Genomic DNA, 20,565 nt, shown 5'->3' with positions numbered 1-20,565 from the left:
GTAAATGCGTAGGGAAACACCACGAGGATCCGGAGAAAAAAAATCCACGCGACCACGGGGAGAGAGAGAAAGAGAGACACGCAAACTCCAAATACACAGCAGGCGGCAGGGTCGAGGATTGGGATCGAACCCACGACCTCCTTCATACCAGGCAAGGGGATAACATCTCACCACAGCGGCACCCCAGATCCATCGCAACCGATGGAAAACATTAGTGGCGAATGATATTGGCATGACCATGGTCTTGCCCCCCCCCTCCCCCACCGCCTGTGATTGACAAGGCGTGACGAGGCGTTAATGGGGCGGTGGATGGACACGTTGGTGTACGTTCGACGCTCGTACCAATTAACATCGAAGTAATCCGCGCAAGCGGGCGCGTTCAATTGTCGATAGATGGGTCGACACGGTGAGGCACAAGCACAAGGGGGGCACACGGCTACACTGAAGGACGTGCAGATTGGTTTGCAAGACTGTTCGGCCGGGTCGAGGCGTATTTCACCTGGCCGGCGGCATTGGTCAGAGCGATCGCGCACTCATGCGATCACGGCCCGGGGATAGAAGACAACAACTTGTCATTGTGTGATAGAACTACACACCCACCAGGGCATTTGCGAAAGATACCTCACCTCCCCCAAATTGAATACTGCAAAACGAATTAATATGATTTCGTACTTAATAATCATCCTTTATCAATCCACTACTGTTTCGATTTAAAGCTTTCGTGACCGCAGGGATTCATCTTCTTGGTTCTTTCGGTAAAGTCACGTAGAAGGGAAATAATAAAATAATCCACTACTGGTTGACATTCCGTGTTGTTTCAATGGGTGGGATTGATCATACTCGAACCACGTGTGGGTTGGTGAAAGAGAATGATAGAGGCCGACCAGGACCGCGTCAGACATCACTCACCACTGATGTCAGCCGTGACCGGGAATCGAACTCCGAGAGCCAAACTCGAGAGGCCGATGTCAAAAACAAAAAGCGCACTGCAAAAAACACTGCGCCACCGCTCTTCGGCGTGGTACCTAGTACTCTGTTGGAAAGTTCTACTTCTCCAAGGGCTTCTTACAATATGCGAGCTATTTCGTTTTTCGGTTGTTGAAAAAATGGATCTGTTGACTGAGTGAGTGTAGGTATGCATAAGGCACGAATAGAATTAGGCAGTTAACGCGGCGCGAGTGATGGTCGCATTGACTGGAGCGTTAAAACGCGTGAGCCGTTACATCATAAAAGTCGCTTTTATACTCGCGACACGGGGCGAGGATGTATCTGTGCAGCCAACGTCTTCAGAGGACGGAGCGGTGGCGCAACGGTTAGCGCAACTGCGCTGTGAACCCGGCGTCACCAGTGCAATGTTCCAGGCGGCGGCCAATTACAGCGGCTTCTGATAAGCCGAACTCGCCAATTAAAACTCAATTCGGAGCTCTCTACGTTATGCGCGGCGTGTTTAGCAACCATCAGGTTCGTGAAACGTGTGCAGGCTCCATGCGTATTCGAACGGAAATGACTGGCGAATGGAGCTCGAGAGCAAACACACAGGCGCCGTGAAGGAGCAGCCCTCCGAATGCTTTCTCATGCCGCTTTTGGCATATTTGGTCTATACTCTTAGTTTTTACGGTAAAGTCACATAGGTAAAAAAAATGAAATTAAAATTAATAAAAAAAAAATCACGACGTTTCGGAGGCAACACAAGTCTCCGTCATCAGGTGGGACCGTCACAGCCAGATTTGCTGCATCAAGTGAGGCCTCACTTGATACTATAATTTTATTTTTATTAATTTTAATTTCATTTTTTTACCTACGTGACTTTACCGAAAAAACTAAGGGTATGAATCCTTGCAGTCACGAAAGCTTCAAATCTAGAAATATTTGGCCTACTCTTCCACGCAGGCTGGAGGTTTTGTACGGTGGGAGTACCCCACACTTCACCCCACCATACACAGCCTGGGTGGTCAGAGGCAGAGGCAGAGGTCGAAACGGCAATGTCTGGATTGCAAGCCCCCTGTTGATAACCATTTATACAAGCAGCTCTCTGCTAAAATAAAAAAACCCACCTACAACGCTTTCCAAATCAAGGCATCGTCTATTCAAGAAAGCTGGCGGTGCTGTTTTTGTTTTGATTGGATAACATCTGGAAATGTTGTAGTTTAGCTAATTTGGAAATGATGACACGGACACGTGGGTGAATACAGGACAGTGATATTCGGGGGTTTCTAATATCCGGGGGGGCGGAGTGGTGGCTGAGTGATAAACACAATCCAGTGTAAAGTTGGTCACCCGAGTTTGATTGAGATGATTTAGATTACTTTGCTGCTATACATTTCCACATGATAAGCCACTTTGTTGAGCCCACTCTGCTCCCAAAACGTAAGCTAAAAGCTGAGTGGGATTAAATGGTAAAATAAAACATTGCTTAGTTCTATTTGTATATTTTTTAGTGATTTGTTTACCTCTCCGTGTGTTCGTACTGTTTGTTGTTCTGACCCGCCCCGATTGGACATCTGTGAAAAAGAGCTTTGTAGCTCATCGGATTCCGCCGGTATAAATTCAAATTCTGATTTCCCGAATTGACTAACATTAGAGGAAAGTGATGCCTCCCGTAGGTAGACTCAGCCTTAAAATAGTGCCTTCGTGGTGTAGTGTGTAACCATCGGCAATTGGGGAGATAAAGGCGGGCGTGGGTGGTTCTGACCACACTACCCCCTTTGTACGCAGTGCAGCAGGGAATCGAATTAAGGTGGCCAAGTTCAAAGCACAAATGCGCTAACCACTACGCCACCGCTCCCTGCTTAAAGGATGTCGTGATGATATTCGTCAAGAGCGAGGCAGCCGAAGTCTGGCGCGGCTTTTGTCGAGTCCGCGTTATTAAAAAACTCCAAAAAACTAAAATAATCCACTCTTAATCATGAGCGCAATCCATGTCACGCTCACGACACGTGCTTGCGATAATCGATTGTTTTAGATTCGCGTGCGTTCCTTAGAATTAAATTATTTGGTGGTGGTGCTGCTGCTACGTTGGCAGTGGTACAAAAGCACAATTAACAACAACAACAACAATGCAACACATTCGTCAATATTCTTAAAAGAAAGAAGATATAATGGACAATGAACATTTTTAATAGAGTACATAAATGAAGGGCCCGTTGCTATGGAGAAGGGCCGTTTCCCGAAACGTCGACTATTATGTTTGTTTATTTTAAGCGAGTGTTGTTGCAAGTCCCCCATGTCATGAGACCAAGGTGACTCCAGGAGCCGCGATACAGGGCCTACAATTCAGCGCAATGTTTAAACACAAATGTAGACAACAATTATTGAATGGAATCACGGTCCCCAATCTCGACAATCGATCTAATCGCACGGTGGGGGGGGGGGGGGGGTGCAGTATTGTACGGTATGGGAGTCACTCCTGAAACACGTAATTCGACAATAAACATCAGTAACTTACCGCTGAGCTAACTTACAATAATTCCCGTTACAGCTGGTGTAACACGACCAACAGAACTAAGCTTGAGGCCAATATACTCGTGATGAGCGCGCGGCTGTCTGAAACGCGCTTTCCGTTCTCGTGCGAACGAGACGGACGCAGCTTCTTTGTGGATCTCCGCTAGATGAATGCAATGTGCGTCGATGCGTCGATGTGTGGCGGTGGTGGCGGTGGTGGCGGCCTTTCATCCTTGCGCCTGCATTTGTTTCAAAGCAGAGCAAAGGCAAGCGAGCAAAACCCGAGGACCGCGTCTGAAACCTTCTGGGTCTCATCGGCACGTCTGGTCTTGTTCAACAAATGACTGACTTTATTCTTAGGTTTTTTTTCGGTAAAGTCACGTAGGTAAAAAATTAAAATTAATAAAAGTAAAATAAAAATAAAATAAAAATCACGACGTTTCGGAGGCAACACAAGCTTCCGTCTTCAGGTGGACGCTTGTGTTGCCTCCGAAACGTTGTGATTTTTATTTCATTTTTATTTTACTTTTATTAATTTTAATTAAGTTTTTTTACCTACGTGACTTTACCGAAAAAAACCTAAGAATATGAATCCTTGCAGTCACGAAAGCTTCAAATCTAGAATCAATGACTGACTGCCTTGTTCACAAGACGCCGTTGGCAAGAGGCACCCCTCTTCGAAACGATGGACACCCGGGGAATGTCCTGGGCATGATGCTCTTCTCGACGCACTCGAGTGGAGTACATTGCGGGAGACTAAAAACGGATAAACTTTTCGATTTGTATCTCTGCGCGACAACTTAACGCGCTCGTCGACTACGCCGCTCTTAAATGTAAAAGCAAAAAAAGATACGCAGTTCGCGACGTTTCGGGTAATGACCCTCCTCCTTCTTCATACGCAGCAAGATTAAACATCTTTTTTTTTTAAATCAGGGCATTGTTATTATATGATTATTATTATTCTTAACGAATGACGTCTGAGTTCGTCGTTGTCGCTGTTATTGTTATCATCATCATCGACGCTCGTGTGCCTAGTGCCAACAACGCACACGCGACACGCAGCGGTTGTGTTTGTTAACATTTCCAAAGCGGCGTTGAGATGCAAATCTAACACGTCGCTTTGGTGGCGGCTGCTGCGGCTGCTGCTGCTGCCCCGTGTAATTGATGAGGACTACGCCGCTCGGCCCGCTTGCATGTTGCCCGCACGCTTCATCGCCGCTCAATAAACGAGCCCTTGAATAGGAACGATCAACCGCACACCCCACCCAACCACCCACCCCCCCAAAAAAAACTACAGCGGCCGCGATGCTCAATCAATCAACATAAACACTTGGGGGGGAGGGGGGAGGCCACGCAGAGAAGTTGGGGTAGCGGTGGGGGGTTGCGTGTGTTCGAGACGATGAAATCCGACCGGCTGGTTGTTGGTGTGTTGCGCTGCGATGCCGGTGCGTGGTGCCGTGCAGCTTTACGAAAGTCGAACAGCGAGGATGGGGTAGCTCATGTGGCTACTGCGGCTACTGCGGCTACTGCGTTGGCAGCCCAGCACAAGCGCAACGTGTTGTACAATCACAAATAATAGGGGTATTAATAACAATAATAGACATGACGCGTTCGTCAATAACACCGTGGTCATCTTCTTGGTTCTTTCGGTAAAGTCATGTAGAAGGGAAATAATAAAATAATAAAAATTAAACATAATACAATTATTTTAAAATTATTTAATTATGTTGAAGATGTATTATTTTATTATTTTAAGTTATTTTATTATGTTTTATATATATTATTTTATTATTTCCCTTCTACGTGACTTTACCGAAAGAACCAAGAAGATGAATCCCTGCAGTCACGAAAGCTTTAAATCGAAACACCGTGGTCTTTTAAGGGAGAATATATAATAGGCGTTGGCCATGCCCACGTGCTATGAGGAAGGGTCATTGCCCGAAACGTCGCCTAGTACATGCATTGCCTTTCAAGGCCGCGGTGTTATCGACGAGTGTGTAAAGGTATTGCGAATTATGCGTGTGTGTGTGTATACATATACATTTTTATGTGGTGTCATTGATTGCGTTTCATTAAATACGTATGGGTGCACAGTGTATGCAGTATGTCAATTGTGTCTTGGATTATTATACGCGATGCATCAAAGAATTAAGGAATGTGTAGTTACATCGTCATAAATAATAATAGCTTCACTTTATAGAGTTGTCATTCATGTAATTGCATCCCACCACGCTGCACATCAATTAGCCAGTCCCTTAACACAGATGTTACCAAAACAACAAACCCAACTACTTAGCAAATCAATAACTAAAAGATGAATACGTGAATAACGAAAGAATGCACATAACAAGAAAATGATCATCACAGAAAAAAAATCAAATTAAATAAATCCGTTCGCCATACCCCAGTCAACGCGTTGATATGCCGACTGCTTTAGCGAGCGGGATCTAGAAAAGGATTCTCTACCATGGATCGCACGCATATGTACTTACTACGCTTCTACGAATGAGTTTATGGTGGAGTTTTAAGCGCGTATAGTGTAGTATAAAATATATACAGAGAACAAAAGGCTCAACACATTCGTGAGAAAAAAAACACCGCGTCCGTAAAAGAAAGAAAATCGGCGACGTTTCAGACAATGGTCCTTCTTCATAGTACGGGACATAAAGAGAGAGGGCAGAGAGATCGAGTGGATAATAATAAACTCGAGAAGACTGGACACGGTATCTACTGAGGCTGATGAGAATTAGATTTTGAACGGATTTATGATGACAAAGTTTTAAAATTGGCCATACGAATAATCATCCTAATTCATTACCGCGCTGAAATAAGTAAGGGTGCGGAGTTGATGCAGTATACAAACGGTGTAGCGAATTACAAAGTCGTACATAATTAAGAGTGCACGATATGTTGCGGAACGCAACGAGGTGAATGACAATAGTTAAGTTCAGCGTGTACACGTTTTGCCGAGAATGTACATGATGCATAGAGTTCAATCTAAACGATGTCACGAATATATTATGTACAGTATTGAAGTACTGCATCGAACGAGGACATTACCAAGAACATATAGAATAGGCTGACGATTCAAACGATGGCTCTTCTTCAGAGCATAAACAAAGTGGGCAGTGACTGACAGTCGGAGCTCACATTTGACATAATGGTGCACACACACTAAAATGTTGCACGCTGATTGGCCATATGAAGTTGTACACACACACATATATATATAAAATATACATCACTTAATAAGTGCCGCTTTGCTACGCAATCTGTTCATGTGGAGTTACTGGTCGTGCATCATCGTCAACTTTCCCACTCTGTTCGCAAGGCAGCAGTCAATCTCTGGCCTACAATACGCCAGCGTTCGTGATAGGACCGTGTTTGTGATGAAGGGTGCCAATCTCGCTTGCATAACCGATGGCACAGCGCATTTAACATGCGCTGTGTTGAACGATGTTCCATTACGCATGTAGTGATGATGATGTGTCCAGTATACTGACGACGATGATGATGATGTGAATGCGTATGTGCACGCTGTGCGCACAGTGACGCTTCTATAGCATAAACACTCGTTTGCAGGCACGCCTTTACATCTCACTCGATATTTTCTGGAACGCTGCTAGGCTTGCTTGTAGTCGGCATTATCCACGTAAGGCACTAGCACTAGAGCGCAAGGTATTGCCGATCCATGGTGAGCGGCACGTGGTGACTCCCTCTACCTTCACCAACCATCACTGGCCGGTGTGGTGAAGTATGGTCAAGCCACCTCGTTTACGGAGGCATTCGTCCAGCAGTGTACGGCATAGGTCGCAAACGGGTTTTGATTCCTTACCCGTACCTGGCCGCACCAGGGTCGCAAATGGGTACCCGTACCCGTACCCGGCTGGGTACGGGTACTCGTTCCCAACCCGTACCCTACCCGAAATGAGTGACAAACGGTGACTCACCAGTGACTCACGGCCTACCCGTACCCGTATCCGGCCGCACCAGGGTCGCAACCGGGTACCCGTACCCGGCCGGGTACGGGTAGCCGGGTATCGGGTAGGGTACGGGTATCGGGTACCCGGTTGCGACCTCTGGTGTACGGCATTGACAAATCGCAGGAGAATATTCCGTGATCTCGCTGCCCGTGGTCCAAAGGTCACAACTTGATGAAATACGAGGCTTGGTGTGTCTCAGGATAGCTTCCATGAGCAGTTAATATTCCACGGTCCTGGCTCAGGGCACCAATGTGGCCCGCGCGTTGATCCGTGTTTATTTTGATTCAGGTCTCCTTTGAATAGAGACATCTGGTCTCAATGGGCTCTTGCCTGGTCATAAATAAAGGCAGTTCAATCAATACGAGGAGCATATATATGTGTAGATGTGTGTGTGTGAGAGAGTGTGCGTCTCGTTCATGACTAAGATGACTGAGATTTTTGTTGTTGTTGTTGTTGTTGTCTCGTTCATGTGCAACCCTTTCGTGAACCTACTGCGAGGTGAGAGGGCTTCCTCATCTCACCTCCGTTGTGTGTCCTGTGGTGATATGTAATCCTGTTGGTATATAGACCTACATTAATAAAAAACTAAAACTCAACACATTCGGCAATTGCACTGTGAAAGAAAAAATATACACAACAGGTGACGTTTCGGGCAATTGCCCTTCTTCAAAGCCCGTATCTGTTCTGAAGAAAGGACCGTTGCCCGAAACGTCGCCTATTATATATTTATTATTGGGCCGTGTCTTATGTCGACGAACGTGTCGCGGTTCTGATTTAGTTTCTCAATTGTGCCTGTGCGCCACTAAGCGACTTGCGTGCGCACAGCTACGTTCGTCATTAACGCTGCAGTGCAATGGGGGGGGGGGGGGGGACAGAAATTTGATTCCTCGAATTGTCCGACGTTTTCACCGTCGCGGAAGAGGGCGGAGAACGACGGATGACCCCCCCCCCCCCGCGCCGCGCTTTAACTTTACATCGCGGCACGCTGGGAAAAAAAATTAACTGGGGGGGCCCAGACTAAACAACAAAAGTTGTCCAATTAGCGGCTTTGGCATTACCACGTCCAACGTTTCCCATTAGCAGACAATGAACGAGTTGCCCGCCGCTCACAAAGGCACGCCGGGCATTACGCGCGCGTCTGAGTACACACGCGATTACGCGTCATTGTCTTGGGAGTCTGCAAAGTCTGGAAGCCTCAGACTCGCAAACCAATGTACACCGGCGTCGTCGCCGCTCTCGAGAGCTTTTATTTAGTCACGTAACGAAACGGGTTACACACAGACGAGGCCTAAGGCAACAGGATGTGCAAATAAAAAAAAACACAATTTGCATCCGTTTGTGAATTCGCTGCTGGATGAGTGGAGGAGGGGGCGCGCGACACGTCGTGTCGGTCATACGAGTTGTTGTTTTTAACAGTGAGGGTCCCCCACTCCTCTACCCTGAATAACCCCCTAGGTGTTTAGACAAGTTCAGATATCACTCGCTGCTGATGTTAGCCACGGTCCGGTGTCGAACTCAGGGCGGGAGGGGGGGGGGGCTGATTCATGGCGCAGTACACGAACTCCACTGCGTCACGCTCTACATTGGTTATTTATTCTTGTTTTTTAGGAGGTTCCTGCTAAATGTGTAATATTTGGCCAGTCCCACGAGCGTTTGGCTTCGCGTTGAAACTTGTATTGTGACATTGAGCGCCACCGTGGCTAGATGTTAGCTACCTCGCCTGGTATACAGGAGTTTGGCGTTCGATCCTGACCCTCCTGACGCCTGGATATTTTAGAGTTTGCGTCTCTCTCCCCGTGGTCGCGTGGATTTCCTCCGGTGTTTAGAGTATTTGGCAGCTATGAATTGCGACACAAGCCACTTCGTTGAGCTATCATTTGTGGCCAGGTCGTTGCCGAAAAAGGGCTATATAGCTCAATGGGCCTTACTTGGTAAAATAAAAATAGTTTAGTTTAAATCGTAAAAATTCATCGGTACGTACGTAGGCGTGGAGCGGTGGTGCAACGTTTGGCACACTACACCACGAGCCCGCTGGCCTCAGTGATACCTCAAAAGGTTCTGGGGTTTTCCCCAACGTTACCAACCCGCACTGACCAACGTAGCGAAGTGTCGTCAAACAACCGTCATCATGGACCTACAACGGCGCGGGGGAGTAAGTAATGAATTCAACAGCGGATGGACAAAAGCGCTGTAAATTATTAATGGTATTAATCGTAACGCTGAACTATTAGCGTGAGTCAGAGTAATGCCGAATTCATAACAGCGCACAATGCGTTGTGATGTCGCGTCGCGTCTGCAATGTGGCGTCAACTCCACGTGGGTCCCACGCACGGCGTGTGGCTCCTTGCGTGGCTTTGTCACAAACCACGGTCCGCACGGCGGGGCCTTGCGGACAGAATCCGCGACTTGTTGTTCTGTTTTTTTTTATGGGCACCACCTCTCCTCTCTTTCTCTCTCTTTCTCTCTCCACCACCACCCACCCTTTGGTTTTTTTTTCCCCTCCCCTCTTCGCTAAAATAAAACTCTCTGCCCGAACGAATGTTCAAGGTCTGCGTTTATTGACTGCGGCAGAGCAAACACGATCCGCGCAGCAGCAGTAAAGCGGGGAAGATGTCGAGCAAAGTTCAGAGCATAAACTGAGTGGAACAAGCGAACAAAATAACCCTTTCTTTGCCCTACCAACTGCGCACGGTGGATAGACTGACGCTACTATACGTGGGTTGAACGTCTGGAACGCGAGAGTTGCTGAAAGATTATGATGATAATGATGATCATGTCTTAATTTCAGCTGATCTCGGGAAAATATTTCAAAATATGTCCACGCATTGACTTGCATCGTGAACATATCTGCAGACTTTTCCGGAGTTCAGCCCCCGCACATCTCCGATGACAATGATGTATAATGGTGGACCAAACAACTCAGCTTGATTTGAAGCTTTCGTGACTGCAGGAATCCATACTCTTTGGTTCTTTCGGTAAAGTCACGTAGGTAGAAAAATAAAATAAATGTTATTTTATTTTATATTTATTTTTTCTATATATTTGACTTTACCAAACAACTAATTTAAATATTTTTTTGTAATTATCATTGTCCCCCCCACCTCATCCATCGTCTATGCGTTTCTTGACCTAAACAAATGCCCCCCCTCCCCGGCTTTGATAAGTTAGTCCAAGTGCGCACGTTTATGACTCGCCTCGCTAATGAATAAACCCAACACGGCAGCCCCCCGGCCACCGCTGCCGTTACAGTTGCCCGCCATTTGCGCTGCGCTATCGACAATTGCAGTGTGCGTGTCTCGTCTGGTTGATCATTCATCCACCCGAATTAATGTTTTAGAATTCACCCTCGTGGCGGCGACGGCGGCGTATTTATAAACATTTGCCAGCCGCGTGCGCGAGCACGTGCTGCTGCTGTGGATGATGGCGCCGCCGCTAATGACGACGACGACGACGCTGCTGCTTCTGCTGCTGCTAACGATGATTATTGAACGAGAGCCGTGGTCGATTGCCTACAAGTACCGTCGCTTTCGTTTCTGTGTTCACGTTAGCTTGCTTTTTGACGAAAGTCGGAGAGAGAAAATAAACCCCCCCCACCCTCCCCTTCCCTTGTACGTCAGGAACGTCGGCTTGCCGTTTGATTTCCTTCATCCATTCGTCCGTCTCTCCACAACCCATCAGCCGCACGAACTTCGGGGATTGTAGACAGTCGGCAGCGTTGTTTCAAGACGAGTCAACTCTGGATCGGTTTGACGTACTGAGGGTGCGTCATCAACAGAATCAGGCTCGCGTGAATCAAACGAAATGCCGGCGGTGAACTGGACATCTTGCAGGCAAGGGACCCTCGCTTTACGATATTGACATTGAGACTCGGGGGTCTCAATGGGTTCGAGCTTGCGTGAAATGAAGTCTACGAAACGGGTCTACTCACACGTCGCCTTTGTCGCGTGCAGAAGATGCAGAGAGAGAGAGAGACGCGCCCGAGTAAGCAAGCAAGCCCCAGTCGCGTTAGTTAACTCTACCCACGTGTGTTCTCTACCCCATGGATGGCTTATAGACCAACTTCGCAACCTCCCTTTACACGGTCGTGGGGTGATTTGTCCGTACTTCGCCGCCACGCTGCTCAGCACTGATTCGTTGACGCGCTTAGAACCTGTTCAGGTGTCACTCGCCTCGCCTACGCTGCACCCTGAACCTCCGGTCACCACGGTTGACCACGTGCGGTGCGAAAAAAGTTCAACATACGTACACACATACTACGCCTTCTACAAACGCGCACTGACCAGCGTGGTGAAGTATGGTCAATTAATCCCCCACCACCTGCAAGGCGTGGGGACACCCCCCCCACACTTGTACACGTGCATTTACAAACAAACATTGACAGAAACGGACTAAGAGCGAGCGAATTCTGAACGGTAATTCACAATTTTCGTGCCATGCCAACTGTACATTTGCGCCACGTGGCCTCCACATTTTCCGAACGCACGAAATCGCTTGGTCGCAGTAAAACAAAAACCCCATAAATTGCCGTGAAATCAATGATTCGACTCGTAAACGAGCCACGCGGGTTTAAGGCTTCGCGTACAGCACATTACACAACGTACACCGCGGACGACAAACATAGCGGCGTGCCGAGTTGAGCGAAGGGTACTTTAAACAGCCGCTCTGTCAATCTATTGCTAAATGAAGGCGCTGGCCCATGCCGAGTCGGTCTTGGCCGCTTTCCCCGATCGACGGTAACATCTTCACCAGGCTGTGGTTGTCCCACCCGATGACGAGTGCTTGTGTTGCGATCGAAACGTCGTGATCGATTATTTTTCTACCTACGTGACTTTTCCCACCTGATGACGAGTCCTTGTGTTGCGATCGAAACGTCGTGATCGATTATTTTTCTACCTACGTGACTTTACCGAAAGAACCAAACAGTACAGGTTTTGGTTGTTTTATTTATGTTTTTTTTTTACCAATGAGCGCTCAACGTCGCTTCAACAGTTCACTCGTCGTGACTTGGAATCGTGCTCAGGTCGCCGGGTTCACAGCTCAGCAATAATACTGTCGGCTAACGCCAGTGCAGTATCACACCGTAAAACGTTGCCCGGCATGCACTACGGCCAAGCACGTAATGTGATCAGGATGATCCCATGGTAATGGTACGACTGCTTAGCTTTCGTGGTTGTGCCGAAGCGCTAAAAACCCCAGACATGTGTTGTTCGAAATTATGTCCCCACCCCCTAAACGTCGGACATTGTGTCGAATAACGACAACGTGATATACACAAACAATCATACTCGCGAACAGGACGCAAAATTATACATCCTCGTGTGTTTTACAACGAATGCAGCCTTTTCAGAAGGCGGTGATGCCCAAAACAGATATCATGAACACTATTTGGTGATGCTGCTGCGTTGGAAGTGGTTCCCAAGTACAAACAATGTATATATATAACTCAACACATTCGTCAATAACGCTGGCCTTAAAAGGAAATGTATATAATAGGCGACGTTTCGGACAACAGCTCTTCTTCATAGCACCAAGAACGGCCATTGCCCGAATTGTAAATATTGGGTATTATATATTCATAACTTTAAAGCAGTAAAACAGATATCACCATATCACGAAAAGATAAGCAGGCTTGTGACGGACAACTCGCCCGAAGCTGTGTGATGGCCGGCGAACGAGACCTGTCACGGAATGGCAGCCAGAGGAGGAGTGAGACGGACCATGAGAGGCAGACGACTTCGCCATGTGCTATCCGATTCATCCAGCGGTGAATTAGAACATTGGCCGAATCTCCTCGTCGCGTGCTAGAACACGGCGGGTAAGTGAGTCAACTTCTCAGCACGTAATGTTTATTTGAATAAACCGAGTTATTTCGAATATATTCTTAGGTTTTTTCGGTAAAGTCACGTAGGTACAAAATGAAAATTAATAAAAGTAAAATAAAATAAAAATCACGACGTTTCGGAGGCAACACAAGCCTCCGTCTTCAGGTGGAACCGTCACAGCACGATAGCTGTATCAAGTATATAGCTGTATCAAGTGACGGTTCCACCTGAAGACGGAAGCTTATGTTGCCACCGAAACGTCGTGATTTTTATTTTATTTTACTTTTATTAATTTTAATTTTTTACCTACGTGACTTTACCGAAAAAACCTAAGAATATGAATCCTTGCAGTCACGAAAGCTTCAAATCTACAATAATTTCGAATACTTTGATTATTGTAATTGGGGGTGTCGCCCTACTCAAACCCGTCGCAACTCGCTATCTCCTCCTGCGACATCGTGCGCAATCAGCACCAGAGCCTCATCACACTCGCACGGACTACATTATAGAGATAAGTTTTGCTGGCTGGCGCGACAAGCAGGCAGGCAGGACGTCACGCCAGAAGGGAGGAAGGAACGGACAGTCGATCACATCTAGAGGACGTGCAGACTGCTAGTTGACATTAGTGATGCTGCTGCCGCGTTGGCAAATGGTGCACAAGCACAATCGACACCAACTAAACACTCTGGTCAATACACACTGCGGCCTTAAAAAGAAACATATACAATAGGCGACGTTTCGGCCAATAGCCCTCCCTCATAGCACATGCAAACTTCCTCAGCACTGCGGAAGGGTCATTGCCCGAAACGTCGCACATGTTTCCTTTTCACGTCACCGTGTTGTTGACGATTTTGTTGAAGTCTGCGGGCGCTGTTACTGGCTGTGTGCACGTGAGCACGTACAGCTCTGCCGGATGATGGCCTCCCCACGCAGTGCGGTTCGACCATACTTCGTACCTGACCGTACGCAGCACGGCGGCATTAAATTGGCAACGGGCGTGGGTGAGATTTCACGACCTATCGTACATGTCTATTACTTTACATGATCGTTTACAGCTCTCTGTTCATCTGCTGCTGGATGAAGGCCTCTCGACACATGCTGCGGCGGTCTTAGGGGTTGTTTGACCATACTTCACCAAGCTGGATATTGCGGGTTGGTGGAGGAATGATAGATGGAACCGCAAGGCCGGTTCATATATCACTCGCCACTAACGTTAACCGTCGCCGGGGGAATCGAACTCGGGTTGCCAGGTTCAAAGCGGTGCGCACTAACCAACCAATTGCGCTACGGATGGAACTGTGCGGTGGCTTTCTTAAGAACGAAAACAAATCAACGACTGAACTTTTCAAGGAAGAAAAACACACGCATGGGTTACGTGCCGCTCTCCCAACTAGCACGTCTGTAACTCGTACAGATGCCGAGGGCAAAACGCGTCTGGATATCCGCAAATAACGCAGTCGTGTTTTTTTTTGTTTTGTTTCTGCAAAGTGTATCATTCATCCTCTCCTCTTAAAAATAACATTCACACAACTGCGCGTATACAGAAGTGTCGGTCGTGCCGAATCATCCTTACGAGACAGACGGGACATTCACCCGTTCACGCTGGGAAAGCGTTAACAAGTCCAACGCTTTCCCCCCATCGTAGCTCAGAATCTGTCACCCCATAAGACAAAGATCCCCCCGTATAGCCTCAACAGACTGTAGGGGTAAGTGCTGTTAGCGAGCACCCATGAAGGCCGGCACAACAACACGAGGGGGTGGGTGGCCAACACCACGCCCGGCCGCCTTTGTGTCCCTATTGGCGATGTTTACACATCGCACTAGGTACTCATTTGAGGCTGACTTGACCTAGGGGAGGCCCGGTACCGGTTCAAATAATCGTCACTGGTGTTGTCCGTGAGCGGGAATCAAACTCGGGTTGCCAGGTTCGTAGCGCAGCGCGCTAACCACTACACTACCGCTCCCCACAATACAGATCACACACACACACGCACGCGCACGTTTCATCCGTGTTGGACCTATCCAGGCGGCGGCGTTATCGTGACCCGCACGTTAACGCACAGAGAGCCGCTGCACAGCACCGAGAGAGACAGAGACAGAGAGAGAGAGACACACACGCACAATACAATTCACGTTTTCAAACCTTCATCGGCAGAGCGTACACAACAATCAGGCTCTCGAGCGCGCGGCGTGTTCCCCCAACTTGACGCGCAGAAGCTCCGAACGGGTCCCGCTGTGCGTGGCGCGCGGCCCTCTCTGCCTGCTCCGTATTCAGCGCTACGACACCCACCCACCCCGCTCAAGCATAAACATTTAGAAGTTAATCATCAGAGATCTAGAACCCTTGCCATCGCTCGCCTCGGGTTTATGTTTTGCCCAGATGAGAGCAATAATAACCTTTATTTGGATAATTAGTAACCAATACGCAATGCAGTCTATTGCCGCAGCGAGAGAGAGAATCAACCAGAGTCACTGCTGCTGCTGCTGCTGGGAATTTGCTTGGTATTGTGTCTTCATTATTGGACTGAAGCGTTGCATTCTAAGGTTTTTTTAATACTACGTTACAATGATAATAATAATAATAACAACAACGTAACGACTGACAAACCCTGTGTGAATTCACCGCTGGATGAAAGCCTACGTACTGCGCGTCGTTCAACGGCAGTTGTTTGACCATACTTCACCACTCTGGTTCAGCGTAGAACCGGTTCATACCGGCGATCGATCGAACTCGCGAGATCACCGAATCGCTAACCACTGCGCCACCGCTCCACATCATTACGTCACGTGTAGTATCACCTTTTATTTCAACGCGTCTTAAGCTCTACCTTATTGTTACGCTATTTATAATTAACTCGCTTGTGTACATATTGTTACAAGTTTAAGCGCTGTTTATATTCGCTCACTCGCGTGTAAATATGTTCTATTGTTAAAAGTTTAAACAGGCATCATGTCTAATTTAAGAGGAAGGGGCGCGGGGGGATGTTGGGAATTGTACTCGGTAAAAAAACAACACACATTCGTTAACAAATCCGTGGCCGTAAAAAAAAGCTAATTACGCGACGTTTCGGGCAATAACCCTTATTCACAGCACATAGATAGTCCAGATATCACGCTGTGAAGAAGGACATTTCCTAAAACGTCGCCTATTTTTGTTTAAATACATATTTAAACAAACGTAAAGCCGGAGTGATATGACATTGTCGAGATGGTAATCTGCGGCGTAGTAGTGATATTATTGTGAATAAAGACGCCAAATTTCGGTCATTATCGCGGCTCCCGGCGCGCCGACATCGGCGTCTCGCCACCAATCAATTTACTCGGCATCGAGCGAAGCGCGACGACTTGTTTTGTGTGCGCAGCGTGCGACACTTTCAATAATGGGAATCCGGTACTGCCACTGTGTGCCCTTCTCGCTCAGCCACGTACGTGCCGCGGGCCCTTTGAGCGGTCCCACGTCGTCCGCCGCCTTTGGTCAAACACCACGCGTGCGTGTCGAGGTGTAGAGCCAAGAGTTTGGCCGCTCTTATACCCCCCCGACGCCGACTAAATATAATAAGCACGAGAGCTATGGGCTCTGTACGTGTACGGAGTGCGCACGTGCATCCCTGCCGTCCAGAGACGGGGCTAGTACCGTGTCGTACAAATCATTGCCGGGGAAAGTTGTTCGCAAATTAAGTTGCACGAGTGGCTATGTATATATATATGTGTGTGTACACAATATGAAACGTATACACACACATGATTTACAGCTTTCGTGACTGCAGGGATTCATATTCTTGGTTCTTTCGGTAAAGTCACGTAGAAGGAAATTTTTATTTTTTTTATTTTATTATTTCCCTTCTACGTGACTTTACCGAATGAACCAAGAATATATACACACACATGTCCATAATAGAAGCTTTTGGGTAAGATCGCGTAAACATAAATGTGTCGTTAAACCCGCCACAGCCAATTAGTAATGCCTGATGAGGCTAGTTCTAATTACCGGCGAAACGTCGTACTGGAATTGTAGATGTTGTGAGTTTGCTCTCCAACACACCGGTGTGCTGAACTAGACACGAAACGGGCACGTTGACCTGACGAACCTTACTAATTGGCTGTGTCAGGTGGTGGCGGGTTTCACGACACTTTCATGTTTACGCGATCTCACCCAAACATCTCTATTATGGATAATACTGGTCTCGAAACCCTACGTGTTAAATATACACACACACGCAGATTGTTCGAATATATAGACACGATTTGGGCAGTTTAGGGACAAATAAAATATTCATGCGGACTTGATGCTGGACAAGCAGAAAGGCAGCTGTTTGAATGCTCAGGCGTCGCGCTAACACGTTTTTTGTTCGAGGAATATCTCGAGCAAATGTTCCAGCAGTCCATGCCAGACTTTGTACATCTGTCACTGAGCATTCTTAATAATTTTACACTATTCCGGTAAATAGGCAAAGCGGCAATTGTAAAGTTTAACCAACTTCCTAAGATGTTCTACCTTTGCAAATTATAGATTTGTTTTTATAAAGTTAATTATTATTAGGCTGATTTATACACGCGCTCAGAACCGATGTTAGCCGAATCGAACTCGGATGGTCTTTAGCATTGCTATAACCGTTATTAACAGCCTTATTTAAAATTCAAAATATAGCCCAGTTTTTTAAATTACAATTAAAGTGTTTTTGTTTTGTATTCAAGTAAAAAAAACACGCGATCGGAAACATAGTTCCAAATTCGGAATACGCACATATACAGACTACTCAATCGCAACGCGCATATATACAGCTCTAAGCAACACACTCTTCTCGTAAATTATTTGTGCAACACGTTGTGCGTGTGCTGCGTAACATCGCAAGCGCATTGCAGCGATACATAGGTTTGCCGAGCTTTATGCGTGTTCGGTGTTTTCGCGATTTCGCGTATACACCGCGGGTACCCTATTTCTGCACATACTTTGCGACATGCGGTTTAAATTCACTCAGACGGAGCCGTGTTGTCGGGCGTGGAACAGCAATAGTGTGCGTGGTGTGCGCGATATTTAAACAAAAAGCTGTATCTCGTACAGTTTCGCTTTGCACGCTTTTTTTAGGAACGCATCTACTACCGCGTAGAGCGAGGGAAATCTAAATGCACTAATTTCCAAATAAAAAAACAACTATCACCCGTGTCGCGTTAACAGACTGTTGGAACAATAATTACTCGCACGCCTACCCGTACGTTTTAAATATGGTTATAAATATAGAACGTATATCATATGCCCAACACGTCTAAATATTTATAAATATCACTACATTCACGCAAAAGGGAATTATAAAATCGTAATGAAATGACACTAGATTCAACACATACCGTCTATTCACGAATCCACAATTATGCAGTCCATAACGAATAACAAAAGTGTAATATTATGAACAATCTACCGTAATCAAACCTCTGCATACGGGGGCAGCTATACATATGTAACGCTGTTTTGGGCGGACGGAGACAGACTACCGCTTTGCCTACATCGATAGGCTACACATTAATCTTGAGATGCAACATTATTTACACACAGAACCCACGCCGCGTCTTACACACAGAGCACACACCGCGTCTTACACACAGAACTCACGCCGCGTCTTACACACAGAGCCACACCGCGTCTTACACACAGAGCACACACCGCGTCTTACACACATGACTCACGCCGCGTCTTACACACAGACCCACACCGCGTCTTACACACAGAACTCACGCCGCGTCTTACACACAGAGCCACACCGCGTCTTACACACAGAGCACACACCGCGTCTTACACACATAACCCACACCGTGTCTTACACACAGAGCCACGCCGCGTCTTACACACAGAACTCACACCGCGTCTTACACACAGAGCACAACACAGCGTCTTACACACAGAGTCCACACCGCGTCTTACCGTAAGAGTCGATCCACTTCCCCTCGCTGCTCAGCCGCTTCTTCGGGACTCAAGCTCTCCAGCTCCTTCAAGATTGGAGGCGGCTCCATGTCGTCTCCATCCTCCGATGTTTCGTCGCCCGACAGGTGATTCCGCCGCGCGACCTGCTGCTGCTGATGATGATGCTGATGCTGCTGATGATGCTGTTGGTGGTGCTGCCCGTTGCTGAGGTTAATGTACTCCGCCGGGCCGTCGCCGCCGCCCATTGCGAGGTGGTGATGGCTTTGATGGTCGTGGTTGCTACCACCACCACCACCGCCGTCGCCGTGCTGCAGAACCCTCGTGGCGTTGTTTGGAGCCGGGGGGAGGTCTTGCTGGCCGTGCCCACCGCCACCGACGTGAAGGTCGTCGTAGGCGCCCAGCGCTGGCTCGAGTTCGGTGAGCGCCTCCATCAGAGCCGTCTTGCTCACCCCGGAGCACAGCAGATCGTTGAGCAATCCCCTCTGGATGTCCGTCAACTTGGAAACCATTGTCGCGTTCTCGTGCGTCCGACCTCCCCTTTGCGCGCGGTGCGCGCGCGACCACCTGTACGCGTTCACCACCACGACCACCACCACCACCGCCCCCTCCTCCTCGATGTAGCGCTGCTGTCTCTCGTACGTGCTACGGTCTAAGCACAGGTTCCTCGATCCCTCTAAGCAAAGCGCTTGTCGCACGGCCACGCACCTCGCCGCCGCTGTAAAAATTCACTTCGCCTCGTCCATAAGGGTCGAGATCTCCCACTGGCAGCGGGCAACAGCGGAGCGAGCGAACGAGACGACGGCAACGATGATGGTTGTGGATGAGACGCGATGTCCACCTCGGCCGCAGGTTGACACACACTCCCCCCTCCTCCTCCCCCTCCGACTCGAGAAGAAGATAGACGGGGAAACGAAGAGTTCACTCAAATCTCGCCGCTCAGCCCTGCCATGTCGCTGCCCCCCTCCCGTGCTTGCGAGCCCGGCACGGCAGCTTCACCGACGACTGCACGCCGCGTGTGTGTGCGCGAGTTCTACCTCGCTGCCCCCTGCCAGCGCCTGTTTACATTTGAAACGAGTAAATTTGCCCTCCCTCTCTCTCTCGCTCTCTCGTTCGCTCTCTTCTCCTCCCCCCTTCACACAACCCCCAACTCAGGCTCACTGATAGTGCAGCGCCCCCCCCTCTCTCCCTCTTCCCTTTTATTTATTCGCTACACACCCGACCCCCCTCGGAAACCTGCGGACTTTGAACGCCACAACCGCCCCGCCCGCATTGGCAATTGACGCGCGGAGAGGCAGACGCAGAGAGAGAGAGAAGGATGCGAGATGAGATGGGGCGAGAGGGGCTCTCGTGGCTCGGCGCGACAACTCGGGGCCTTTATATTAACCCGGCAGACACCTTGATC

The 20,565-nt window shown here is 48.1% G+C and overlaps 1 protein-coding gene across 2 annotated transcripts in view; it reads right to left on the bottom strand.

The window, feature by feature from the left end:
- LOC144933115 (hepatocyte nuclear factor 1-beta-like) overlaps positions 1 to 20,287 on the bottom strand; it is a 52,593-nt gene extending 32,306 nt beyond the window's left edge. For both annotated transcript variants that reach the window (XM_078857672.1, XM_078857673.1), the window contains exon 1: positions 19,164 to 20,287. In XM_078857672.1, coding sequence (XP_078713798.1) covers positions 19,164 to 19,672 — 509 coding nt within the window. In that variant the 5' untranslated portion in view covers positions 19,673 to 20,287. The remainder of the gene's footprint in view (positions 1 to 19,163) is intronic.
- Between the last annotated feature and the right edge of the window lie 278 nt (positions 20,288 to 20,565).

The sequence above is a fragment of the Lampetra fluviatilis genome, chromosome 6 (assembly GCF_964198595.1).
Source record: "Lampetra fluviatilis chromosome 6, kcLamFluv1.1, whole genome shotgun sequence".
NCBI lineage: Eukaryota > Metazoa > Chordata > Hyperoartia > Petromyzontiformes > Petromyzontidae > Lampetra > Lampetra fluviatilis.
This window is presented reverse-complemented; position numbering and strand designations above follow the sequence as displayed.